This window comes from Dipodomys merriami, unplaced genomic scaffold, assembly GCF_024711535.1.
Source record: "Dipodomys merriami isolate MVZ:Mamm:240054 unplaced genomic scaffold, mDipMer1.0.p SCAF_1, whole genome shotgun sequence".
Taxonomy (NCBI): Eukaryota; Metazoa; Chordata; class Mammalia; order Rodentia; family Heteromyidae; genus Dipodomys; species Dipodomys merriami.
This window is the reverse complement of record NW_027202270.1, coordinates 131,230,283-131,253,292: the sequence shown is the minus strand read 5'-3', so window position 1 is coordinate 131,253,292 and position 23,010 is coordinate 131,230,283. Positions and strand designations below refer to the sequence as shown.

Below are 23,010 nucleotides of genomic sequence, written 5' to 3'. Positions count from 1 at the left end.
AAATTTGACAATGTAAGTATGTAGGATAGAAATAGTAATTTCATCTTTCAGAAAACAGCAACAACTAGGCCTATACTCCTAGATTTCTTCCCTCTATGTAGTTAGTACAATTACTTGAGAAAACCATAGTATAATATATATTGTTTAATAACATTTTCTTTATTTGTATTTTGGGATTATGTTCTAGTTAAATTACATATAGTTTTACTTAAAGAATAAAATCTCTGTATTGTATTCCACTGTAGGGACATACCATCAGTTGGATCATTTATTCCCATCCTGTGTGTGTGTACATGTGCTGAGTCTAGGGCTTGAACTTGGAGCCTGTCCCTAGGCTTTTTTTTTTGTTTCAGGCTGACATTCTACCACTTGAGCCACAGGTACATTTCCAGCTTTTCATTAGCTGGAAATAAGAGTTGAGCATACTTTCCTGCCCCACTGGCTTGGAACCATGGTCCTCAGATCTCAGCCTCTTGAGTATCTAGGATTATAGGCATGAGTCACTGGCTCTCAGCTTGCCATCTTTTTTTTTTTTTTAAATAACAGCTCTAGTAAGATAAAATTGTAAAAATAAAAGTTACCCCTTAAATTGTACAATTGAGTGGGTTTAGTATATTTTCAGAGTTGTGCAACCATCACTACTATCTATAGCCAGAAAAATTTCATCACCCAAGAAGAAATTGTACACTCACACTTAGTCACTCCCTATGGTTCCTCAGCTAGGCCCCAGACAACCACTAATCTACTTTCTATTTCTGTCATGTACTTATTCTGGATATTTCTTATAAATAGCATCATAATAGGTGGTCTTTTGTAATTGTCTTAGCTTAATGTTTTCAAGATACATCCATGTGGTAGCACAAATTGGTATTTCATGCTTTTTTATTGTCACATAATATTATATGGATATGCTTCATTTGGCTTATGCATTTATCAGTTGATAGACATTTAGGTTGTTTCTATCTATTTTTTTGCTATCATAAATAATGTTGTCATAAGCCAGGCACAGGTGGCTGTGCATGCCTTTAATCCTAGCTACTCAGGAGGCTATAATCTCAGTCAAGATTCAAAGCCAGCCAATTCAGGAAACTCTGTGAGACTCTTCTCTTTAATCAACACCAAAAATCTAAATGTGGAGCTGAGGCTCATATATGGCAGAATGCTAGCCTTGAGCAAAAACCTAAGGTACAGTACACAGGCCCTGAGTTCAAGCCCTATTACCTACATAAAAATGAATGATGGGGGGCTGGGAAGGTGGCTCAGTGGTAGAGCACTTGCCTTGCATGCTCGAGGCCCTGGGTTCGATTCCTCAGCACCACATAAGAAAAAAGCCGGATCTGGCGCTGTGGCTCAAGTGGTAGAGTGCTAGCCTTGAGCTGAAGAGCTGAGGGACAGCGCCCAGGCCCAGAGTTCAGGCCCCACAACCGGACCCCAAAAAAATGAATGATGGGCTCGAGGCATGGCTCAAGTGGTAGAGCACCAGCTGAGCAAAGCAAGCCGAGTGTATACCAAGCAAGCATGAGGCCCTGAGTTCAAATGAGCTGTGACACTGTCCTTTTTCTGGACACACTGATGGTTCACACCTATAATCTTTGCTGTTCAGGAGACTGAGAACCAGAGGATTATCATTTGAAGCCAGTCTGGGAAAAAATGTCCACAAAACTCCATCTCCAAAATAGCCAGAAAAAAGCAGGACTGGAGGCATGCTCAAGTGGTAAAGTGATAGCTGAACAAGCAACTGAACAAGGGGAAATCTCTGAGTTCAAACCCTAGTACCAGAAAATGAAAAACAAAACAGTCCCATTACCTCCATGGAGATTTGTGTATTTTTTTGGTGTGGACATATGTTTTCAATTTTCTTGGTTTACTCCTAGGAATGGATTGGTGGGCCATATGGTAACTCCATGTTTAAGCTTTTGGAGTTTTGAGAGACTGCTTTCCAGTACCCCCATCAATGTGTGAAGGTTCCAATTTCTCTACATCTGTGTCAACATTTGTTCTCACCTGTCTTCTTGTTATAACCATCCTGGGAGTATGAATTGGTATCTTAGTGTGCTTCCAATGTATATTTTTGTAATGAGTGAAAAGTGACAAGATGTGGAATAGTTTTTCATATGCTGTTTTGCCATTTGTAAGTCTTTGGAGAAATGTCTGTTCAGATCCTTTTCCCCTTTCTTAATATAGTTATTTGTCTTTTATTATTGTTGAGTTATTAGAGTTATTTATATATTCTAGGCACAAGACTTTAACAGGCATATGATTTACAAATGTGTTCTTCCCTCTTTTGAGTTATTTTTTTCCACTTTCTTTGAGGCAGGAAAGTTTCAATTTTGAAGCCCAGTTTGCCTATGTTTTTTCTTTTATTGCTTATGCTATTGCTGTCATACTTTAGAAACCATTTCATAATCCAGGTTAGCAATGATTTCCTGTAGCATGTTCCTCCAAGAATATTATTATTTTAGCTCCTATATTTAGGTTTTTGATCCTTATTTAGTTAATTGTTGTATATAGTATGAGGCAGAGGTCTGAGTTTATTCTTTTCCATGTGTCTATACAGTTGTCTCAACCATTATTTATGAGAAAATTATTATTCCCCTTCAGTTGTTTTGGTGTCCTGTTGAAAATCAGTTGATCATAAATGTGAGGGCTTATGTCTGGACTTTTAGTTCTATTCCTTTATGTTAGTACCCCCACTGTGTGTGGGGGGGGTATTAGGTTTTGAACTTAGGGCTTTGTACTGGTTTGTTTGCTTAGCTAGTGCTTTACTACTTGAGCCATGCCTTTCTTGATTACTTACTTTGCATTAAGATTTGAAATCGCCTTCATTTTCCAATGAGGAATGGGAAGAGACTTGTTTGGCACTATATGCTGAGCTGATCCAGCCCCCTCATCAGGGTAGTTCATCTGGGAGGGGTGGGGCCTAGCCAGAAACCTATCATCTGCGCTGTGTTGTGAGGCTTTGTGACAGCATCCATATGTTTGGTGGGATATTTGCAAGGAAAGAGAATGGTAGGCAGAAAGACGTGCAAATTGGGGCTGGGAAACTCTAGAGTAACTAAGGATGAGACTTGTATATATTCAACAACTTTCCATCCCTGACAGGCTATTATTTTTTTCTTGGAATCTCCAATCAGGGGAAGCTCCTCTTCTCAAATGAGGAACTGTAGGCTAGTGAGCTATGATGCCTTAGGGAGACATGTTGTATGTCCCAGCAGAGAACAGAGGTAGAAGCTGGAGCCTCAGTGAGCAGCCACCAACAGCAAGCTTACTGAGGGAGCTTTCCTTTTGGTGAAAAGGCTAGGTGGTATATAATTGTTAGCAAGTAAGTCATTAAGCTGTACAGCTATGGAAGTAAAATTTGAATTTTATGAGCAGCAGCAGGAAAAAGGCCAGACCGAGTTACACGCAGGAAAATCTTTGTGTGATCTCTCACACATTGGAGGTGCCAGAACTCTTTTGTCTTTTCAATGGAAGAATGACTATCTTTGGCTTCCCATCCGGGGTAAGAATGTGCAACAAGCTGAGGGTGGATAGAGTGTGCTTTGTGTTCAGAACGCTGTGTTCACTGTGTTCTGTGGGGAATAGTCTATTCCAGCCTGTGCCTGGCCTGCTCTTCATAGCCTATCTCCTGCTGAATGGCCACCGTGCATCCTCTCCTGTATTGGCTGGTGATATTTGCTTTGGGGAAAGCTAGCAGGACTTGGTTGCTTCCAGCTGGGCATGGAAGCTTCCTGGAGCCCTGGGGATTCCATCCCTCTTTTGTCCCTTGTGGAAATGAAAGGTACATACTTGGAGGTATGTATAGCTGCTCTTCACTGTACTTGAAGGGGGTAGAAATCAAGGCTTCTTCTCTGGCCTTCCTGCTGCCAACAGGAGAGCAGATGATCTGTGATGGGAGGCTTCAATTATTTTCTCGGATATTCTTTATTGTTATTATCATCATCATTGTTATTATTGGCAATACTAGGATTTGACCTCAAGGCCTTGGTTTTGCCAGGCAGGTACTCTGCCACTTGAGCCACGCCTCCAGTTCTTCTCAGCTATTCTTCCTTTTTCAGATAATAATTATCTTCGGCATCAACACTACTTTTTAAATTTTATATAGCATTTACCCTGTGCTAGGAAGTTTTATACATGCCCAGCATGTCCTTACTACACCTATGAGGTAGGTCCTGTTATAGTCCTATTTTATAGATGAGAAACTGAAGGACAGAGGAGCTAAGTAGCTTGCTCAGGTCACACAGCATGAAAGGCATGGAGTCTGAATTCAAACCTAAGCAGCTGGACTCCAGAGTTTCTGGTCCCAGTTATGACTCCAGGAGGGATCTGCCCTCAGCAGGACACTGCCATCTTTTAGAGTAATAGGGTCAAACTGGGACACATCCAGAAGGGCAGCTCAGGTGAGTCGGGTAAGGAAGTTATGCCACATAAGGAATATTCAGTGGAGCCAGAGATCATTTGGTATGGAGATTAGAGTAGAACCAGGGATGCAGGGGGAAGAAATCACCAGTGGGTTACAGGCGAACCATTGTCATACCTTTGTCTGTGAATGACAATAGGCTTTTTCTGTATAGCCCTCAAAGCTGACCCAACATCACTGAGTGAAGATGGAGGATTCTAGTCCAGAATAGAGAGGGACTTTACAAGTAGAGCGGCCTACAGATGGGACATCTGACTGAAACAGGACTTGATTTTCTAACTTGGGAAGTAGATAAATGGAGAACCAACGGGCATCCCACAGGAAGAGTTATACTGTGGGGCAGGGCAAAGAGATGGAGCCAATGATCCCCAAAGAGGAAAATCCCATGCTTTTTAGGATTTTGTCACTCAGCACCTCACATTCAGATGACTACTCACACAGTAGGCCCATGGTCAACACTTACCAGACAGAACTATTAATAAACACATATGTAGTCTATTGCTACACTTCCATGAGCCTATATAATGCCAGGAGGTGACTCTATATGACAATCAACTAAATGCTGGCAAAATAACCAGGATGTTTTCTTCTATGTCAATATAGTCAAGGTGGTAGAAACACAGGCGTGGGCTGGGAAGACAGTTTCATTAAAAGCGAGGTCAACCATTGGAGGAAGAAAGGGCTCCCACTCATACAGGTCACCTCTGTTTCACTACCAACAGGATTTTTTCCCAGATCTGATCTGAACAAAGCTCCTAACATGAAGAACTTTGTTCTTGGTTATTTTATAAACATGAAAGCATATTTGATGTTTCCCTCACAAAATGGGGAAAAATGGTATTTGAATAAAAGTTGTCATGTTTGCCATTAATGCCTGGTCCATTCTATGCATCAAAGTGAGGGTCAAGACTCCAAAAAATAAGACTCCTTGGGGTTCAGCTCTGGGCAAATATGTTAATGTGTATGTGTTGGGGGAGGCATAGTATTCAGGCTTGTTGGAAAATCAGAAAAAGAACATTCTTCGTAGGTTAGGAAGAATGGTCTTAACACTAATGATTGGGCATAGTTTATAATTTTTTCCCTTTCTTTTAAATAGTAAAAGTCTGACTTAAAGAAAGTAGGGGCATAAAATTACAGAGCTTCTGAATTAAAAGGGACCTCAGGGGCATTTGCTTTATGTATTTTCCTCTCTCGCCTGCTTAATGCAAGGATCAGTTCCCCTTTGTAATCTTATATCAAGTAACTATCCACTTTCTGTTTGATGGACAACAGGGACAAGAAGTTTAGTTTCTCAATGACAAAAATCTAAAGAGGAATTTTGTGGGTTTTTTGGTTTTGTTGTTTTTGTTGTCTTGTTTTTTTGGTGTCTATCCTGGGGCTTGAACTCAGGATCTGGGTGCTGTCTCTGAGCATTTTTTGCTCAAGGCTAGTATTCTACCACTCGAGTCATAACTCCACTTCTGACTATCTTGATAGTTAATTGGAAATAAGAGTCTCATGGATTTTCTGGCCCCGGCCGGCTGGCTTTAAACCACGATCTTTAGCTCTCAGCTTCCTAGTGGTTAGGATTACAGGTGTGAGCCACCAGTGCCCAACCAAGTTCTAATTCTTTATATTAATTTGAAAGCTGACCTATAATTCCCAACAGATCACCAGAGTTACATCCATGAGACCTCCAGAATCCACAACAATCTTGCTTTTCATAGAAAGGGTGGAAGATGGGCACTATTATTTCCATGTGAAATTCTCTCTTTCAGTTAATGAATATTTCTTTTCTTCCTGGAAAAAAATCCTAAGTTCCATCACTTATTCCTATATCATATGGATTTATGTCTCTTCTCCCCCACCCCCAGCTTCTTTCTTCTGAATCCAATTTGGCAAGGCCTTTCTTGAAACACTGGACACAAGACTTCAGATGTGCTCATGAATAGCCCAGAGATGAATGGAGCTTTCTCTGGTTCTAACTAATGTCATGTGGGTAGCCATGGTGCAACATCAGCTTATAAAAATGTAGTCAACAACCATATTTGGGTGAATTTGAAATAAAAGAATCATCTCCTTTGCATTCCCTCTTAAATTCTGGAGGATGACATTAATTCTCGAAAAGGAAATTCCTCATTGAACAGACAATACTCCCTCAACCTGGTAGAGAGTCCAAGAGGATGCCTGAAGCCTAGCAGAATGGCGGCACTTGGAGGCTGTTGTCTACATCTTCCTTACTCAAAGGAATGGGAAAGGACAAACAACCCTCCCAAGCTGCTTTACATCATCTTGCCTCAGTTCATCTTCTCCATAACAGGGTTACCTCTATTTCACAGATAAACTCAGTGTGATGAGTACTACCAGATTTAGAATAACATGCAGATCAAAAACAAGTATCATATTCCCATGCTCAAAAGAAAGTTAGGAAGCTTGGTGTGGTGGCTCATGCCTATTATCCTAGGTACTCAGGAGGCCTTGAGATCTGAGGATCATGGTTCAAAGTCAGTCCCAGAATTAAACTCCCTGAGACTCTTATCTCCAATTAATCAGCAAAGAGCAAGAAGTGGAGCTGTGGTCATCTGTTGGGGGGGGGGGGAGGGGGAGAGAGGGTAGGAGGGAGAGGGAGAGGAAGAGATCCGCGTATCTTCTTTCAATTTAACCTTTTTTCTACTAGGAACTGTTCGTGTACATGTACTTTAGTTGCCACTAAGAATGATGAACTCAAGCCTGTTCTTTTTCCTACGGTCCATGGTTTCTATTTTACAAAAGAGGCACAAAGAAATAGATGGGGAAAATTAAGCCATGGAATGAGAAGGTCTTGTGAGTTGGAGCGAATGCCAAATGTCATTGAGGTCTGAGGCTATTCAAGATGGATTTCTCAATAGAGAATGCTCGAGGAAGCCTATAAAAGGAGAGGAAGAGTTGTAGCTGGAGGGAAGGTATTCCAGAGAACTAAATGAAAACCTGACATCTAGACTGTTAGATGGTAGGACTGGGGCAAAGCAAAGAAATAAAGCAAGACTTGTTGGCAATTCCTTGCCCTGCCTACCTTCTTCCAAGTCTCTTAACATGCCCTACGTAGAGCATGTTGACAGGAACTCGAGTATCGTCAAATGCTTCTTCACAAAATTTATAGGAGTTCTTTAAGAAGTTTAGGAATTGCTACAAACGAGATCTTCCTTTTAAAGTCAAATCATCCATGAAGTTAAAGCTACAGGGAGTTCTGCAGTCATCAAGTCTTTGGACTTAATTTAACTCAGTATTACTAAACTTACTTGACATATCCATAGACTCCCAACTGTGTTCACCAGTAGATAAACAAGGCAGGAGTAAAGGCCACCAAAACAGCAGCATCCCTATCCTTGGAAGAAATAGAAGGAAGTAGACATGTGTGAGACATTTTCATCACGGTTCCTCAGGGGTAGTGCATGTTAGGAAGGGGCACAAAAGGTAACCAATAAAGAGGCTGTTCTGGGAAGTGAGATATAAACCTGAGGAATGGGAAGGCAGCCAGCAGGCACAGTGAAGACCCCAAACTGTTCCCCAGGCCTTCCCAGGAAAGACCTCTCATTCATATTGGAGTTCATATTGGAGTTTATGGCTCTCTTCCAGCTACCTCCAGGAGAGAATTTACCTCATCTGGCCCTACCCAGAGAATTACAAGGCATGAAGAGACTCTACTAATCCCCTGAGACACCAGCCCTTGGAACCACTTCCTTTGTCAGTATCCAAGGGACTTCATCTGCCAGGACTAGGAACAGGGGGTCATACTACTTCTCTGTCTCTGAGCCTCAGTTTCCTTACTTGTAAGATATTTGGGTTAGATTGGTGCTCTCTAAGCCTTTTGTCAGCTGCGCCATGAAGTATATGAGTCCTGGGATATTGAAATTCTAATTTCCTCTTATTAGCTAGTTGTGATATTTGAATAACTGCCTCTCCCGTGTAGAACTTAGCATGCAGGGTGATTTTCAGGCTCAATTGAGGCAATACAGAGATCCTCAATGAGGACTGAAAAGCTGCTGGGAAGGTAAAAGAGGGTATTTTTACTTTGGGGATAGTCCCCACAAGTGATGTTTGGCTACATGCATAGCTCATCTGGCCCCTGTTTTTCTCAGCACTCTCCTCCCACTCATCCTCTATGAGCTGGTGTCTTCTTGACCTCCCTCCCATCATCCATAATTCCTTTGCTTTTGTTGGGAGTGCTGGCCTCCCACATTCTCCCAGGTGGTCAAGAGTTGGGCTAATGGTGAAGATTAACAGGCTTAGAATAATTTCATATTTATCTTAATTTGGACAAAGATTGAACTGCAAATACCACTGGGATGTTTATATAAAAGACTTCTTGCCAATAATATTAAAGGATGTGAGTCAGATGAAACTCGTTTACCGAAGGACACACTGTTTTCAAGTACCTGGAGGAACATGAGATATGCCCAACAGGATAGTGACAGCAGAAAGCCATCTCATCTGGGTTGTTTACTTTGTCTCTAAGGAGGAGCTGTCAGTTGTGTCACTTCAGCTTTGGTAGGATGTTCCAGAGTAGGTGAGGATCCAGTTCCTTGTTTTCTATCTGTATCTGTGGATCCAGCACAAGCATGGGTTTTGACTGCTGCCCAGCAAGCTATATGTCAAATTTCAAGCTAGGCATTGGTGGCTCACATCTGTAAACCTCGATACTCAGGAGGCTGAGATCTGAGGATCATCGATCATACTTTGAAGCCAGCCCAGGCAGAGAAGTCCAAGGGTTTTTTTTTTTTTTAATCATCAATTAACCAGCAAAAAGCTGGAATAGAGCTGTGGCTCAAGTGGTAGAGTGACAGCCTAGACTTAAAAAAGCTAAGTTAGAGTGCAAGGCCCTGAGTTCAAGTGCATATGCACACATGCACATGTGAGTGCATACATGTGTGCATGCATGCGCGCATGTGCCCCCCCATTGTCTCATCAGTTCTTCTTAGCTCCAGCTTTTCCTGAGACTGATCAATTCGAGGCTCTTAAGGAATAAGAGCTAGAAGAACATTTGCAAAGGAGGAAGTTGAGCCAGGTAGAGCTTGCATTTTAATTGTGTTTAAATTCCTAAGTCTATGGGCTTTACACCTGGTTGCTTTTCTTTTCTTTTTTTTTAATTACTAAGTTTTTTTTATTGTGAAAATATTGTACAGAGGGGTTACAATTACATGGACAAGTAATGAGTACATTTCTTATCAAGCATTGTTGCCTCCTCTTTTGTTTTCCCTTACCATCCCTGCCATCCCATCCCCCCACCCCCGCCAAAGTTGTAAAGTTCATTTTTTGACATAACGACTTGTACATATCATTGTTGCAATGGGTCCAGCTGTATCCCTTTTAAACAATTAGTTTTTTCCCTTCCCCAAATTATACCAACATCAAATACAGTGAAAGCAGGGGTTATACCGTGGGGGAGGGACATACAAAGCAACAAAGAAATCATCTCATAAATACATTAGAAACAATAGCAAAAAAGAAAAGCATTTGAGTCCTTATCTTGGGGTTCATTTTGCCTAACATCAACTTATCTGACTGTTTCTGCTTGTCTCAGACATATACCTGGTTGCTTTTCTGCAGGAAGTTGTGCTTCTCTTCTCTGAGTGCATTCATTGGAACAATCTCCATAGAAAAACAGACCTCTTCTTCCATCCAAACTTTCTAAGTCCTTTTGCTGATTTCAGACTGCTTCTTCTCAGGCTGCTCAAGAGGATGGATATTCTTTGTTCCCTATCAGGGAGTCTGGCTGTAGTCTAGAGTGGTCTTTTAGAGTGTACCATTTTTTGCTGAAAACAACAACAACATGATGCTATCAGTGCTAATAGTTCATGCTTGTAATCCCATTCATGCAGGAGGCTGAGATCCAGAGGATTATAGTTTGAAGCCAGCCCAGGCATAAAAATCCATGAGATTCCATTTCCAAAAACACTAGCTAAAAGCACAGCTGGGAGCATGGTTTAAGTGTTCAGTGTCAGCCAAACAAGTGTGAGGCCTGAAGTTCAAATTATAGTACTAGGGGTGGGGAGCAGGCAGAGCTGATACTAAAAATAAACAGCAGAGGCTAACAACACTTCATTTGTAAGCAAAGTACTTATCTATATTATCTAATTTAATTCTCCCAACTGAAATATACCTATTATTGTTATTATCTTCTCTTTTTTAATAAATGCAGGCCGTCCAGGGCTTTGTCTGATGAAGCAGCTTTCCAAGGCTGCACAGTCTGCCTCCATGTAGCTTCTTTTTCTACAAGAAGATACTTTAAAAACTCCCCAAAGCAACTTAAAAATAACCTTTTAGTTTTTAATTGTGGGCTGATATTCTCAGGGCTCCTTTAGCAAAGAAATTTGACTTTGTTCCTTCTATAACAGCCCCCTCTCAACCCTGAGAGATTTCTGTGCTTTTTTTCCCCCCACTCTTTCTGCTGCCTCTGTTTCTCCTTAGAAGCATAGCTGGGAGGTATTCCCACTAGTGCTCATTCAGTTTCAGATTTACAGAATTTGGCCCAAGCTGCCAACCTGAAGATTTTGTCACCTGGGATCTGCTCCTTGGAGCATGGATGGGTAAAGTGCTCAGGCCCCTGGAGAGAAAGAAGCTGTGTTTAGATCAGTGGCACTGACTGGGGGCTGGGAGGCAGTGCCCATGTGTCCAAGGGGAGACAAAGGACACACTCAGTGAGAATGTGGCCTCAGGACCCACTGAGTCCAGAGGTCAGATTATATCTCCTGAGACCAAGCTTTGGGCCTGGCCTTTTACTTGTGCATTAAAGTTCTGCCCTTAGTAACTTAGGCGGGACTCTGGCAGGCCAATTCTCTGCAGCCTGCTTGATGTTAGTGACCCCCTCCCCGCACTCCAGCATGAAGCACTGGGCTATTAAAATACTTGGGGTGCTGACTTGGAGCACAGTGGTCACTCACTTCAGCCATGGGATCCTAGAGCCCGGGGAAAGTCAGTGTGGCTGCCCAGCCCCTTAGCTCAGATTCCACAGAAGTGATTGAGAAAGCAGCCTGCCAGGCCTCACTAAAATGCTTTTGGTGAGGAACCCCTCAAGGAATATCCCCTGCAGGCTGACAGGCTCTTTCAGGGACAGCTCAAAGTTTTCTGCAACGCTGCCTATTGAAGCCTGCTAGAGGATCTCTGGCTGGCGAGGAGGCAACTGCCAGATGTTGCCTGAAGGCACCCACCAGATGTTGCTGTGCAGCCACCACCAGAGTCATTCTGGATCTGGCCTTTACCATGTGTCACATACTGGGCTGCCTCCTCAGACCATCCAGCACAGACCTTGATGTCCATATCATTTAGATGGGACATAATCAGCTAAGTTAATGTGCCTTGGTTCATGACTGGCTGGACCACGATTTATATCTACCCTGGTCTGTCAGGATTTCTTCCCCTTCCAATATTAGGCCTCTTCAAAAGGCAGTGCCGACCCAACCTGATCTTGGGTGAGCATCTGAGTAGCATCATGACTACAGAGCAAATAGGAGGAAACATGGTTCTAGGGTCCAGGTACTGGGAACGGGAGTCATTGCAGAGATAGTCAAGGCAAGTGCTCCATTTGACAGAAGCCATCCTACTAGGAAGAGCAGGAGGTACTTTTCCCTTGTCCTACATTTGTCCTACTTTTACCTCTACGGACCAGCCTGTGCTGAAACAACCTGCTGGGGGGAGGGGTGGTGAATTACAGTGTTTGATACCCAGACAAGAGCAGAAGCCTTTCTGTAGCTTTTCTGCCTTAGTAATAACTTCTGACTCTCACCCACTCTATCAAACCACTCTCCACTATATCTTTTGTTGAATTTCGCGTGATGACTGCCTAGACTCAATTCCAATATGTCCTTGATCCCTACACACATTATTTTTCCCCCCTCACATTTTAGTATGTTTGCAGCTGGCATACATCTTTTCGTGGAGATCTGCAATGAATTTTGTGTGGCTGTTTAAATTGCTGTTGCAGAAGGGAACCTTACTGCCTTGTTGGTGGAAGTGTAAACTTGTTCAACCACTTTGGAAAGCAGTATGGAGGTTCCTCAAAAGACTCCACATAGAGCTCCCCTATGACCCAGCAATCCCACTTTTGGGCATTTACCCAAATGATCACAAACAAGGCCACATTAAAGCTACCAGCATGACTATGTTTATTACAGCATTATTTACCATAGCTAAGATATGGAACCAACCCAGATGTCCCTCAGTAGATGAATGGATCAAGAAAATGTGGTGTATATACACAGTAGACTTCTATGCCTCCATCAGAAAGAATGACATTGCCCCATTTGTTAGGAAATGCAAAGACTTGGAAAAAATTATATTAAGTGAAGTAAGCCAGGCCCAAAGAAACATAGGTCCCAGGGTTTCCCTTATTTGCAATATCTAGTATATGTCTGAGTCAAGCAGAAAAGGTCAGATAAGTTGATGTTAGGGAAATGAACTCTAAGATATGTATTCAAATGTTTATTTCTTTCAGGTGATTGTTTCTAACACATTTATAAGATTATTTCTTTGTTGCTTTGTATGTCCCTCCCCCACGGTATAACCCCTGCTTTCACTGTATTTGAGATTGGTATAAACAAAGGGGAAACAAAGGAGGAGGCTACAATGCTTGATAAGAAATGTACTCATTATCTTGCCCATGTAATTGTAATCCCTCTGTACAGTATTTTCACAATAAAAAAAAATTGATGGTAAAAAAAAAAAAAACTGCTGCTAGCCTTGAGCACAAAAGCTCGAGGACAGTGTCCAGGATCTGAGTTCAAGCCCCGTGACAAGAAAGCAAAAAAGTAAGCAAGCAAACAAGCAAACAAGCAAGCAAGCAAGAAAGATGATTTCTATGTTGCTTTGTATGTCCCTCCCCCCACGGTATAACCCCTGCTTTCACTGTATTTGATGTTGGTATAATTTGTGGAGGGGAAGGGCAAAAACAAGTTGTTTAACTAGGGATACAGGTGGACCCATTGCAACAATGAGATATACAAGTCGTTATGTCGAAAAATGAACTTTACAACTTTGGTGGGGGCGGGGGGAGTATGGGAAGGGATTGGAAGGGGAAACAAAGGAGGAGGCAACAATGCTTGCCCATGTAATTTTAACTCCTCTGTACGGTATTCTCACAATAAAAAAATAAATAAAAATAAAAATTAAAAAAATAAATTGCTGTTGCATTTGTAGAATTGAGAGAGACCAAGCAGGAAAGAGGAAAGAGGAGAATTCAAGTCTTTACTCAACCCATCAATTGCTTTCAAGCAATTTCAGGTGTTATGTAATTATAGAAGTTAACTAGTGTACAATCCTTGAGGTTCTAGCCTAAGTTGAGGAGCTGGACTAATCACATCAACAGCGAGAGCTTGCTGTGGCCAGGACTGTAAATTTGGGGAAGGATCACAGGAGGGCGGGTGGGACTGTTTAGGGAGAAAGTGTGTCATGCAGGATGGGGTAATAGAGGGCTTGAAGGGAGGGGTTAGAATGGATTGGGGAATGGTATCCCAGACAAATTGAATAGTTGGGGGCAAACAAAGGTTGAGATTCAGGAGAAAATGGGGTGCATTTGGAATCACCAAAGGTTCTTTGCAGTAGGAATGGAGGTGTGTAGGAGGCTGGGGAGCCATGGCATAAAATGACACTGCAAGGATAGATAGGGCCAGATCTGGGGGACCTTGAGCACAGTACAGATTAGCTTAATCTCTATCATGGGTTCAAATGTGAATCATTCTAAGTTAGGGAATCTGACTTGTATGTTCAGGAATTCCACAAAGAAAACAGATGGGAAGAGGCCAGTGGATGGGAGCAGATGGATAAGGTGACAGTGACTGATAAGGAAAGAGGACTTACTCTGGGAGATGTACAAGGCTTCCTTTTCATTTACTATTCCTACACAAGTTGGCCTAGTTTTAAATGTGTGTGTGTGTGTGTGTGTGTGTGTGTGTGTGTGGCTTGAAGAAGATCACCCAGTGGTGCAGCTAAGCAACTAACAATTGAACCTGCAGCCACCAGGGGCTTTGGTCCGGTCTTAATCTTATGACACATGTCCTTGTCTCAGGAGAGCCCCAGGATCAGTTGGCAGACTGATCTATGATTGTCCTGAAAGTTAGAACAAGAAGAAAAGCTTACTATTTGTCTCTACTGTTGAAAGATGTGTTACATAAGCCTACAATAGTGGCCTTCCAACTGGTACTTTCCAGTTGGAAGTACCAAGCCACTGGTGTGTGTGTGTGTGTGTGTGTGTGTGTGTGTGTGTGTGTGTGTGTGTGTTTGTGTGTGTGTGTGTGTGTGTGTGTGTGTGTGTGTGTGTGTGCCAGGACTGGGGCTTGGACTTAAGGCCTCTCCATTTTGCTTGGCTTTTTTGCTCAAGGCTGGCCTCTAATATAAAAGCTCTACTTTTGGCTTTTTGCTGATTAATTAGAGGTATGAGTTTAATGGACTTTTCTGCGTGGGCTGGTTTTGAACTGTGATCTTCAGATCTCAGACTCTTGAGTAGCTAGGTTTACAGGTGTGAACCACCAGTGCCCACCCTAATTAGAATTTATTTTTCTTTTCATAATTGGATGGGAGATGTGCCAGCACTTGGGAAAACAAGTGCAAGTATTGGTGAAATCCTCATAGGAAAGTCACAGTGAACATATCTCAGTCTGATATGAGATATGAGTGTTTTGAGTCTCAAGAAAGACTGAGATAAATTGCCATAGTTGTACATTAGGGTCCAGATAGCAAATACATAACTATAATTGCTGCTGGTAATTTACAGGTGCACCTGTGAGAGATACTCTGGAGACAGATGGGATGAAAGGTAGAAGGAACCCTTCCATTGAATGAGATGCTTGGTGAGGGATGGAAGAATGACATGATATTGTGACCCTAGACTTACCATTTTCTTTTCTTCCTGCTTCTCTGCACAGGTGCAGTGCCATACTTACACGGGGTACTGCTGGTGTGTCACCCCAGATGGAAAGCCCATCAGTGGCTCTTCTGTGCAGAATAAAACTCCTGTATGTTCAGGTACCGTAGAGAGGGGCAGGGAGGATGTGACAAGGTTGGAGAGAGACCTCTTGGTTGTTCTCTACATCTTATGGGGGAACCTTTGGAAGGTTAGGTGGTAGTTTTGGGTTCTTTTCCAGGTCAGGGGGATTCTAATCTACCGCATTTACTCAGTAATCAGCTGGGTGAAGAGGGTCTATATGTGCCTACAAGTGTACATTAAAACATTTTTTACAGGTTACATTTTTGGTTCAATACTCCTTTCCTAAGCATTGAAACTCTTAGAGTTAGTATGGTATACCATTTTTTAGCTTGTATGATGACTGATAGATTTAGAGATGACATGGGACTTTAGCCTCAAAGGTATAGCAATCGATTAGTAATGTCTCTCATGGGAACAGGATAGAAGTCTCTGTGCCATAGATTTGTTACCCCTGAATAATGTAATGGAAAACTTTTTTCATAATAGCGATTCTTAAACCTAGCTGATTATCAGAAGTGTCTTGAGAGTTAAAAGCCAGATGTCAAAACTCTTCCTTGTATATTCTGTCAGTTGATCTGCAGTAAGACCTGAAGTCCTTATTTCAATGGGGCTTTTCAGGTAGTTCTGATGATTAGATAAATTAGCTAATCTGTAGCACAAAGGAAATCTTTTCTATTTTCTACTTTATCAGTATAAAGGAGTGTTGCTATTTGGTCAGTTTTAAGGGATTGAGGATTATGGATTTACGCAAACCCCACACCCCACACCTCTATTTATTAGTAAGGGATTCATGAGCCACTCCTCTGAATTCACTCTGTAGCTCAGCCCTTATTCCAAAAAGCCCATCTCATCCATCCAGGGCTTCACATTTATCCACATTGGTGTTTGGCAGGCTTTATTCATTTACTTTTTTTAAGTACAAAGTATACAACACTATGTTAAAACCTATGGAAAATAATCAAAGGCCTGAAGTCTTAGTGAAGTCTTACTTCTTTTTTTCTACTGGCCCATCTATATCCAGGGAAAAGTAAGCAGAAAGAGCAATAAGAATGTATGTTCGGAAACCAAAATTTACAGACCAAAAGGAAAGTTTACTTTATTTGTGGACTACATGGAAACTGGAAACCTTAATTGGGGTTGGAGTGGGGAAGGGCAGGAATTAGCCCTCCTTGTAAGTGACCTGGAAAGTTTCATTTAAAACAAACAACTGAAGTTGGAAATAAGCGACACAAGGTAATACAGTGAATTGCTCACAAAACTAGTAGATAGAGTAAGGCTATTACATGTATCTGAAAAATACTGATTCTCTCTTTTCTTTTGGTGGGACCTCCACAGATTAGGTGATTAGTTTTGCCCTACATGTGTGAAGTTGGGATTCATGGAAAAAGACAGGTGACATGGAGTCAGATCTGGAGGATGAGTACATACGGCATCCAAGTACATACAGGACAAATGTTTGGCCCAAAACACATGCTCCCCACTCTTTGAGGAAGGGGCTGTGTGCTGAAAATTGTTTCCATGCCTCAGACTATTTTGGCCCATTCAGTACAATTGGGCCAACAATTTTCTCCTTAATGCAGATGGAAAATTGCTGATTTCCTGCCCTAACCAGCAAGGGATGTCAATCAATGTATTTGTAGTATGAAGGGGTTTCTTTTCAGTTGGCCCTGCTGACAGGATATGGGTCAGAACATGGAGTTGGTGAGAAGTGGGGGACCCAGGAGGCTTGGAGTTAAGGAGCAGATATTGAAATGCTCAGCAGGGGAACTAATTGTATGTGGAATATTGTAAAAGCTTAGTCAAGACCATTGCCAGGGAACCTGGAAATCATAGTTCATCTCAAAACAGTGCTGGGATATCAGTGACATTGATGTTAAACAAACCCCAACTCGACATGTACGTATGTACCAACTGTGTATATAATAGCCCTGGATGTGTATACAATACTTATATACATGGCCATATGCTCACCATGTCAGGCTTTGCCAACTCTTTGAAAAAAGCCAACCACAGTGCATTCTGAATGGCTGTGTTTCTGTTTCCCTTCTCACCCAAGGTTCAGTCACCGACAAGCCCTTGAGCCAGGGTAACTCAGGACGGAAAGGTGAGTGGAGTTTTATGCTTTATCTAAATGTTTGTTTCTACAGCTAGCCCATGCAGGGGCTCTTACACGAGATACAAAGAGCTCCACAGAAAAGTCATCTCCAATCTCCTTCTTCCCTCCCAGAAGCATTGGAGGTGAGTAAGGTTCCCAGGGTGGTGGCCATCAAGATCTTAGATTGTCCAAGGGAGGAGAGAGAAGTGTATATGATCTCTGAGAATCCAAGCTCCCTGGGGATTCAGTAGATCTATTCCAGAGGATGATGCAGGTGGGACACCCATCTCTGCCCTTGGCTCTTTTGTTTGGTCAGCTTTTATTTAAGTGCCCCCCCACCCCCATGGAGTCTCCTTAATAATATGCTCCAATGCATCTAGAATCTCCTCATCAAGGCCAGGCTGGCTTCATGGATGTACAGCTTGTGAAACTGTTTTCCTGATATTTGGAATCACATTGCTTTGAGGCTGAGCAGGCGCAGAGATCTGAGCATCTACCACCAGCCCTGATATCCAGTCACATGTGGCATGTATAATGCATGCTGGGGCTTCCATAGCCCATGTTAGGTTTTTAAAACTCTCCTCTATCCAGAACAACACCAAATAGAAAACTAAAAACCACTACAGTAAGTCAAGAGCCAGAAACTGTGTACAAGAGGGTAAAGCTTTTTGTTTTAGTACCTTTAATGCCAATTTTCTTCCTTTTTTGTGTGTTATGTGTGTGCTAGTCCCAGGGCTTGAACTCAGGGCCTAGGTATGGCCCATTAACTTTTTTTGCTCTAGGCTGACACTTTGCCATTTAAGCCACAGCTTCACTTCTGGCTTTTTACTAGTTAATTAGAGAGAAGAGTTTCTTGGACTTTTCTAGACTGACTTTGAGCCACAATTCTCAGATCAGCACCCCGAGTAACTAGGCACCTAAGTCAGGTGCATTTTGTACAAAGGGGCCCACACCTTCCTTTTATATACGGTGCCCCACAAGTTGTATAACTGGTATTCCTTCCAGTGCTGCTCAAAGGGCCAACAATAGGTACATGGGATTTGCTACCCACCATTTCCAGTGTGGCCCGAGGTTGACAGACAACTGGTGGTGGCATGGAAGTCCGGTATCCATCGCATTGCATGTTCAGGCACTGGAGAGCTACTATCTCAGGCTGAGTCTGCGGCTTTCTACCTATACTTTAAGTTGGAATTGCTGAAGATGAACATGAAGGCCACAGGCTTGTGCTTCATAGGCAGTTACAGGGAGACAAGGTACGCTGGGCTTGTATCATGGGGATAGGAAGAAGAGGAAAAGCTATCCATTCTGAGTGCAGGAATTAAGACTCTGGAGAACCTCTTGTCCTGAAATGCATGTGCTCCAAGAAGGCATGAAGGTGGGATCCTGTCACCCCTGAGAAACATGGACCCAAAGACCAGGTAGGCAGCTGTTCTTCCTCTGGTAGGAATGCATGTGAAGGTGAAAGAAAGACCTTTTCCATACCTTTCCCAGAGCAGGAGAAGACCTGCTGGTGGGTGAGCTAGAACCTAGAACAACACGAGGTAGCAAATTGAAAACCACCCTGAAAGCCAGGCACTGATGGCTCACGCCTATAATCCTAGTTACTCAGGAGGCTGAGATCTGAGGATCACAGTTTAAAGCTAGCCCAGGCAGGAAAGTCCATGAGACTTAGCTCTAATAAAACTAATCAGAAAAAGCTAGACATGGTACCATGGCTCAAGTGGTAGAGTGCTAGCCTTAAGCACAAAGAGGCTCAGGTGCCCATGCCCTGAGTTCAAGTACCAGGACCAGCAAAAACAAAACAACCCCCCCCCAAAAAACCCACCGTGAAGTGAGGTAAACCAAGATCAGAGAGACAAGACACATGTTTTCTCTCATCTGTGAAAACTCAATCTAAAATACCCTGGGGCATGATAAATTATACAGGACTCTAGATACTCACATGCAGTGAGACCAAAGGAGGGTACCCTTAGGGGAGGGACACAAAGACTCGGTGTCTAAGTGCTTCCAGTCATATAAAATAGTATAGCTAGAAACGAACTCAAAGCAATGGAAAACAAAACAAAACAACGACAACAAAATGGCAAGTTGAGAGAAATGATGTAAGTGGCCTGGTGGCTCCCACCCCTATGGGACCGTGGAGAAGGCTCAGGAAAGTATCTGCAAAGGCTAGCAGTGGATGTGTGTCTGTAGGGATTGGAAGCAGGAGCTGCCTTCAGTTTTGATTACAGCAGCATATTTTTCCCAATTATTTTTTAAAATGGTCATTATAAAGGTGATGCACAGAGGGGTCACCATTTCATAAGTCAGGAAACAAGTGCATTTCTTTTTGGATAATGTCACCCCTTACTTCCCTCTCTTTCAGTATTTCCCTCCCACCACCACCCACAAGTTTTTTCCTCTTCATTTAAGTCCATTTTATTGCGTACCATAATAAACAGGATTTATAACTTCTGATGCTATCTCCCTCTTGTTCTTTGCTACATTTTAAAAAATTTAATTTTATTGTCAAAGTGATCTACAGAGGGGTTACAGTTACATAAGTAAGGTACATTTGTGAGTACATTTGTTGTTGAACTTGTTATCCCCTCCCTCATTTTTCTCCCAATTTCCCTCCCCCCAGCCTCCCCCCCAATTTGTACAGGTCATTATAGTTCATTTTCAACATAGTGTTTCCTGAGTACCACTTAGCAGCTGAAATCTGAAGGAGCAGTGCCTTTGTTTCTGAGCATGAAGTCCTGTTTAATGACAAGGGAAAAAAAAAAAATCAGCAATCATGTAAAATGACTGCCCAGATTTTCCTCACCCCAAGCCAGAGACTCTTTATCTCCTATGAACCACCAAAAAGTGGGAAGTAGAGGTGGGGCTCATGTGGTGGACAGCCAGCCTTGAGCAAAAAGCCTCAGGGACAATGCCTAGGCTCTGAGTTCGAGCCCCAGTACCAGCACAAAAGAGAGAGAAAGAGAGGGATGAGGGTATGATGCTGATAAAGCACATACACCAAGAAAGGCCATTCGGGATCTTAACCTAGAAAAGCACTTTCTAGGTTGCTGTGGCTTCAGACCCTATGGATAACAATGAGAGGTCGGCCTGTGGGTGCCCTGTGTTCTCAATGAACTGGAAGAGAGGCAGGTGGGCACTGGATGACACAGTAGACAACATTGAACACTTCATGTCCTTCAGGTCAGCCACTAGATCCAAAAGAAGACAGAGGAGCCATGCCTGTGGGGGTGATGCAGGGACTGGGATAAAACTTGAAATCTCCTATGGAAGGGAAAAGTTGCTGTCAGCCCCCCAGCTCTTTGCTTTCCTGTCTCCCCCTCTTCCCACCCCCCCCTCATGACTTCTTTCCTTTGGTGCAAAGGTCAGTACATGGCCTGGAGTGGAAGATGCTAGGGCTTGCTCTCCCTTGAAGAACTCTTCCTGGCTATTTCCCCCCACTCTGTCTGGAGGAACAAATGAGGGATTGAATCCTCTTCTCTTTGTCTGCCCTGGTCAGGCAGGGAAGAGCAGCAGGTTCAGGCCATCTGTAGGAAGGGCCACCTGAAGCCACACCTGTCCAGGAAGCTGGAGTTGAATGGGGACAGGGTGTGAGGGGGCATTTGTAATATCCTGTGTCGACCTGCCTGCTGAGGTTCCTCTTTCAGCTGCACTTAAGAAAGGAATGTGCTCGGCAGGGCAGCAGGTGGGAAGACACAAAGGCCCCTTGTCTGAGCTTGTGCCCACACGTGGCTTCCCCCCAGAAGGCACCTCCCCAGAGACCTGCCACAAAGCATGGTTGGCCTGGTCCCCTGGGCAGTGTGAGGGGTATGGCCGAAAAGGAGGTGAGGCAAGAGGTTTGCAAGGGGGGAGGGTGCAAAGGCACAGAGGACACCCAGCCTCCTCCTTCCTGACCATCTTGCCTTTTTGAATATGCCCCACTGATGCGGCTGGGAAGGATCGGTTCTCTCTGCCTGACTCGGATGAAAAGATGCATTGTGTGGTCCCAGAGTCTGGTTGCCAGCCAGGAATCAGTCCTCTAAAAAGGAGGAGAGGAGAAAGGCGTAATGCAAAAAGCCAGGGGAGAAGGCCCTGAGAGATAGTGGGAGGAAGGAGGGAGTGAGGGAGGCCAGGCTGTAGCAGGTCAAAGCTGCTCGAGGCCTGGGTTTCTGTGGTTCCTGGGTCCACAGGTGTGGGGCCCCTGAGGGAAGAAGTAGGGGAGGAGGGGCCCACTGCTATCTTCCCCAGATGTACGTGTTTGGGGAAGGGAGGAGGGTCAGAACTTCAGACTATTTACTTAATCCCTTGGAATGTCTTTTCCTCGCTCCGTTCTTTGGGCCCCTTGTGTTTAACGGACTTCTTTATAGGCACATGTGTGGTAATTAACACGTGCCATGTAGGTCCTGGGCCATGTGTGTGAGTTTCAAATATCCATTGATCCTGGGCAATCTCATCCTGGCCACCCCTCCCCTTCTCTGGCCATAGCCCTTGAAGAAAGATGGAAAGGAGGGGGTGTTAGGGTGGGGGTACACACGTGCGTGCACATGTGTATTACTGATGGCACTGAGAAATATCTAAAGACAGGAAGAGGGCCCCAGGCAGCAATTTTTGTTGTGAACCTCTGCCACTAAAACAGCTGAGGGCTGCAGGAGTTGATAGATGGAGACTAATTTGGGGTTTGCACTGCAGCAGTCCTAATGAAAGTAGCTGGGTAATGGACTGTGTTTAGAGGTTATTGACTTGGCATCTTCATTTGGCTGTGCTGAGGCCTGAGGATTTTCTTGAGCTGCTTCTTTCTGGGGTCTTGAGTCTAAGGAGTATAGATGAGCTTCCTGGATAACTATGCTGTAGTGTGTGTGTGTGTGCGTGTGTGTGTGCACACACACACGCACACACACACACACTCGCCCCAGACCTCTATTGGTTCTCATCTGGCTTCCAGGCTGAAGCTAGGCCTGCCTTCATGGCTTCCCATCCTATTAGGGGCTGGCGGTTGTGGTGGTAAAAAGTAATAAATGCCAGAACATAGGAGCTTACTTGTGAGATGATTATTTTCTCTCCCTCCCTTCCTTCCTTCCTTCCTTTTCTTTCCTTTCCTCTCTCTCTCTTTCTCTTTCTCTCTTTTCTCTTTCTCTTTCTCTCTCTCTTTTCTTCCTTCCTTCCTTCCTTCCTTCCTTCCTTCCTTCCTTCCTTCCTTCTTTCTTTCCTTCCTTCCTTCCTTCCTTTCCTTCCCTTCCTTCCTTCCCTCCTTCCTTCCTTCCTTCCTTCCTTCCTTCCTTCCTTCCTTCCTTCCTTCCTTCCTTCCCTCTTCCTTCCTTCCTTCCTCTCTTTCTCTCTTTCTCTCTCTCTTTTTCTTTCTTTCTTTCTTTCCTTCTTTCCTTCTTTCCTTCTTTCCTTCTTTCTTTCTTTCCTTCTTTCTTTCTTTCTTTCTTTCTTTCTTTCTTTCTTTCTTTCTTTCTTTCTTTCTTTCTTTCTTTCTTTCTTTCTTTCTTTCTTTCTTTCTTTCTTTCTTTCCTATATGCTGGTACTGGGACTTAAACTCAAAGCCTGGGCATTGTCCCTTAGCTTTTTTTGCTCAAG

At 43.3% G+C, this 23,010-nt stretch overlaps 1 protein-coding gene across 3 annotated transcripts in view; it reads left to right on the top strand.

Annotated features, from left to right (window-relative positions):
* Smoc1 (SPARC related modular calcium binding 1) overlaps positions 1 to 23,010 on the top strand; it is a 167,783-nt gene that overhangs the window by 92,159 nt on the left and 52,614 nt on the right. For all 3 annotated transcript variants that reach the window (XM_070031215.1, XM_070031207.1, XM_070031224.1), the window contains exons 4-5: positions 15,295 to 15,394; positions 17,413 to 17,460. In XM_070031215.1, coding sequence (XP_069887316.1) covers positions 15,295 to 15,394; positions 17,413 to 17,460 — 148 coding nt within the window. The remainder of the gene's footprint in view (positions 1 to 15,294; positions 15,395 to 17,412; positions 17,461 to 23,010) is intronic.